Below are 5,017 nucleotides of genomic sequence, written 5' to 3' on the forward strand. Positions count from 1 at the left end.
TTTGATACACCCTGTATATATATATATATATATTATATATAATTATATATATATAATATATATTATATTATATATATATATATATATATATTATATATATATTTATTATATATATATATTATATATATATATTATAATATATATATTATATATATATATATATATATATTATATATATATATATATATATATATAGGCAAAAATGTTCTCCGTGTTTACCATACTTACCCTTGACGGGCATATTCAAAACCTAAGAATGTAAATTTGTCCCTTTCCCTCACCAGCTCACTCATTACGAGTGCCTAGGCCTTGGGACCCTAGGAGGCGGTTTAAAAGGAGAAAGGAACACACACACAACCCAAGCCATACGTCCATCCAAAGCGTTAATCAGCTGAATGTGAGAGATCGATTTTACGTATCTATCAGTGCGAATGTACATTCTTAACATATCAAATGTCCAAGTGCCACACAACTCATCTCATCGTCGTCATGAACATTCTTACAATGCAGGAAATAAGTATAGTTAAAAATACGTAGGTATCCGCGCCAAGTACTTTTGGTTATTAGGAACCTACGCCTACAATACTCTGTAGGATTTCTATATTGTTGAACATGATTTGCTCCAATAATAATATTATAATAGTATGAGAAGCTACAAGCAGGACAACATATCACTAATGCTTACCATGATCAATTCCACTTTAGCTACATACAATAATATTCCTTCCCCTCACCGATTTCTCATTCCAGGCTTGGGACTGGACAACGGCTGGTTTAAAAGGAGGAAGGAAACCAACACACGAACACAAAAGAGATTTTATTCATGATATGAAGATGTGATGCTATTGTATTATATTACCAATGTGGGATTATTACTAACACGCATTCACGTGTTATTCACATGAGCGGGACAATCAGTCGCGAGCTGTCATACAAAATTTACTATAACGAGAGTGCACAAGCCTAAAGCCTGGCGCACACTAGAGCTATCACCTTCGCAAAGTTTCACTCGTGACTGTTGGCGTAAGCAAGTTCCCCTAGTGTGCGGTGCCGTTTTGACACCTTTTCGTCACTCGCGCCATCAGCGCCGATTATTCAACATGTTGAATAATTTTTGGCACGAATGCATGACTGTTTCCTCCATGTGTGCGCGCGTGAAAAGCTAACAGCTTGCAATACGAGGAAAATACGCATGCGTGTTCGCCTTCAAAATGGCTGCTATTTGTGAAGACTCGTCCTCTTCCTCTTCAGAAGATGAAGAAATTTTGCTCTTTCTTTTACTTTTGCGACGCAGACGGAGGCGCTTGAGGGCCGCCAATAGGAATATCTGGACGAAACGTTGGATCGAACGTCGTCAAATGAAAGGAGCATGTGAGAATATTGTTCGCGAATTGCGCTTTGAAGACCCTGAACATTTTAGGCATTATCACAGGCTGGATTCAGCATCGTTTGAAGAAATTTTGACCATGGTTTCGCCACTGATTCAAAAGAAGGACACAAAAATGCGATGTGCTTTAAAACCGAGGGAAAGATTATCTGTAACATTACGATTTTTAGCAACAGGTACGTGAAAATTATGTGATTTGCCCTTTGAATATGGCTATTTCATTTATGATGCTATTTATATACATTATGGATAATATGCTTATCTTACTGTATTTTATTAGGTGAGACTTTCAGAAGTCTTTCGTTTCAGTATCGGATTGGCGAAAGGACCATTTCAGGAATTGTTGAGGAAACATGCCAAGCATTGTACTTAATAATGAAAAGGAATTATTTGAAGGTAATTAATTATCACCAATTTTTATTTAAATATATATACTATCAATTGTGCAATTGTTCCAATTTTTCAAAACAAACATAGTCAGTACAGACAAATAAAATAAAAAAAGTTTTTGAATTGTTACTTTTGTTAATAGAATGTCCCCCTAAGTTTTAAGTCTAATTCTGATTTGGCCATCCAACTGCCGAAGTCACTCCATCTGGTTTTGAAATAAAATTCTGTTCAGCATATGATGATGAAGGTTGAGGGCTTGAACTTGTCATGCCAGTTTGAATTATTGGATGGAAAAAATTTCTGTGTTGTTGCATCATCATTGGTGGTTGAGAATTTTGGACTAATAGGCCAGCTTGGGCTTCAAAAATAATGTTGTTTATTTTGTTCTGTGCCAAATGACATGTTCTGGGATCCAACTCTGACAATGCCTTAGTTACATACATGCCAAAAGTTTCTAGCATGCTAGTTTCCCTTTTCCCCTCTGTCATTTTCTGTTTTTTTTGCTTTTCTGCAATAGAGGTGGATAGATTTTTTATTAATTGGTACTCCTCATCAGCTTGCCTCTTTCGAGAAGTGCTTTTTCTCGGTTTCACGGGCTCAGAGGTTGACCTTGTCACTTCCATTATTTCATCCTCCTCTTCATTTATGGGACTTGTTTGCTCAGGTGTTTGACCATAATCTTCAAAACTATTTTCACCAGCCTCACTGAAACTTGAATCTAACGGTGAATTGTCATGAGATACCTATATAAATCAACATAATATTTATATCCTAGACTCCAAACACTCAAGAAGAATGGTCACACATAGCATTGGATTTTAAAAACAAGTGGAACTACCCGTGTTGCATAGGAGCAATAGATGGCAAACATATAGCAGTTCAACAACCCAATGGCACTGGCTCCGAGTTCTTTAATTACAAGCACTTCTTTAGTGTTATTCTGCTAGCATTGGTTGATGCCAACTATAAATTTATTTATGTTGATGTTGGGGCAGCTGGACGAGCTGGGGATGCTGGAGTGTTTGGTGATTCTGCCTTAAAAGAAGCATTAATTTCCAACTCCTTAAATATACCCCCTGCAACTACCATCAGAGGAATATCTACAAAAGTTGATTATCACATTGTCGCTGATGATGCTTTTCCCATGACAACTCAAATGATGAAGCCTTACCCACATCGAAATTTGGAAAAAGAAAAACGCATTTTCAACTATAGATTATCAAGAGCTCGCAGAGTTGTTGAGAATGCATTTGGGATTCTGGCCCATAGATGGAGGGTTTTTTTGACAACCATAAAGGTCTCACCAGACAAGGTGACTGATATAATTAGCAGCTTGTTGTCTGCACAACTATATGGTAGACAAGAATAAAGTCAACTACACAGCAGCTGGAGACTTTGAGAGTGCAGACCATACATTGTCACCTGGAACATGGAGAAATGATCCAATCTTAAATGGTTTACAACCAACCCCCATGCACAATCCACCAAGAAATGCAAAACATCAGAGGGAAGTTTTAACTCAGTATTTTAACAATAGTGGTTCCGTTCCATGGCAAGACAATATAATTAGGTTGTAAAGTTATCTGATGTAAAATAATATTTTAGGTGTCCATTATACATATGTAATATTTTGTTATTAGTAAAATAAAAATGGGTGGTAGCTTTAACATCACCCGTATATATTATAAAGGGCATACTTACAGAGTCTAGACTTGAAACAGAAGGCCTAATGGCCACATGAGGAGCAAGGAACTGTAACTTATCCAACAACCATGTCGTTCTTTTTGTTGGGTTTCTTCTCGCACTTCCACTCGGTCCCGGTTTTTTCGCTTTCACGTAGCTGTTTCGCAGGGCCTTTAACTTTGCTTTAACCCATTCAACTGGGGGAATGAAATGTTTTATATATTATGGTTCGTAATATCAAATGCGACAGTCTGATTAATAAAAAATTAGGAGGGATAGTGTAGGCATTTATGATTTCACTTACCAGTTTGTCCAAGTTTTTCTGCGATTTCTTTAAATGAATGTTCAAGCAATTCTCTGTTTTTAAAGTCCGGACATCTAACGTCATACAAACAGGGATATTCAGGCCAGATATCCGCGATTTGGTCTTCTAACATTGCTTCTGCAACCACACTATTCGTCGCCATTTTGAATGTGAAGGCGAACACGCATGCGTATTTTCCTCGTATTGCAAGCTGTTAGCTTTTCACGCGCGCACACATGGAGGAAACAGTCATTCGTGCCAAAAATTATTCAACATGTTGAATAATCGGCGCTGATGGCGCGAGTGACGAAAAGGTGTCAAAACGGCACCGCACACTAGGGGAACTTGCTTACGCCAACAGTCACGAGTGAAACTTTGCGAAGGTGATAGCTCTAGTGTGCGCCAGGCTTAAGCGTGCGTAATATCAAAATTTAGAAAGGTTGTTATAGCAAATCAAGAGTGCACAAGCCGAAGCGTGCTTTATTTAAATTTACTGAGATAGTATGAGGAGCTACAAGCAGGACAACATATCACTATTGCTTACCATGATCAATTCCACTTTAGCTACATACAATAATATTCCTTCCCCTCACCGATTTCTCATTCCAGGCTTGGGACTGGACAACGGCTGGTTTAAAAGGAGGAAGGAAACCAACACACGAACAAAAAAGAGATTTTATTCATGATATGAAGATGTGATGCTATTGTATTATATTACCAATGTGGGATTATTACTAACACGCATTCACGTGTTATTCACATGAGCGGGACAATCAGTCGCGAGCTGTCATACAAAATTTACTATAACGAGAGTGCACAAGCCTAAGCGTGCGTAATATCAAAATTTAGAAAGGTTGTTATAGCAAATCAAGAGTGCACAAGCCGAAGCGTGCTTTATTTAAATTTACTGAGATAGTATGAGGAGCTACAAGCAGGACAACATATCACTATTGCTTACATATTTACTATTGCTTGTAGCTCCTCATACCTATCTCAGTAAATTTAAATAAAGCACGCTTCGGCTTGTGCACTCTTGATTTGCTATAAAAACCTTTCTAAATTTTATATATATATATATATATATATATATATATATATATATATATATATATATATATATATATATATATATATATATATATATATATATATATATATATATATATATATGCATAAACGCGTTTCGCAAAAGAAAGATGGACACATATCTGGGATGAAAGTCAAACATTTACAAACAAACGCTTTTTTCGAAT

General features: G+C 36.7%; 1 protein-coding gene across 1 annotated transcript; it reads right to left on the bottom strand.

Moving 5' to 3' along the window:
• Positions 1-1,237: 1,237 nt before the first annotated feature.
• LOC114542944 lies at positions 1,238-3,917 on the bottom strand. The gene is made up of 3 exons (XM_028562279.1): positions 3,765-3,917; positions 3,479-3,657; positions 1,238-2,520 (listed from the first exon to the last, which is right to left on the bottom strand). Exons 1-3 carry the CDS (start codon positions 3,895-3,897, stop codon positions 1,942-1,944), a joined length of 891 nt encoding a protein of 296 aa, XP_028418080.1. The 5' UTR covers positions 3,898-3,917; the 3' UTR covers positions 1,238-1,941.
• Positions 3,918-5,017: the final 1,100 nt, after the last annotated feature.

This window comes from Dendronephthya gigantea, unplaced genomic scaffold, assembly GCF_004324835.1.
Source record: "Dendronephthya gigantea isolate DGI-Jeju-01 unplaced genomic scaffold, DenGig_1.0 000413F, whole genome shotgun sequence".
Lineage (NCBI taxonomy): Eukaryota > Metazoa > Cnidaria > Anthozoa > Malacalcyonacea > Nephtheidae > Dendronephthya > Dendronephthya gigantea.

Coding starts and splice junctions, on each gene's coding strand:
- LOC114542944 (XM_028562279.1), bottom strand. CDS start 3,897: ATGTTAGAAGACCAAATCGCGGATATCTGGCCTGAATATCCCTGTTTG. Junction 3,658..3,764: donor AGAAAAACTTGGACAAACTG/GTAAGTGAAATC, acceptor TCATTCCCCCAG/TTGAATGGGTTAAAGCAAAG. Junction 2,521..3,478: donor CTGTTTCAAGTCTAGACTCT/GTAAGTATGCCC, acceptor TGATTTATATAG/GTATCTCATGACAATTCACC.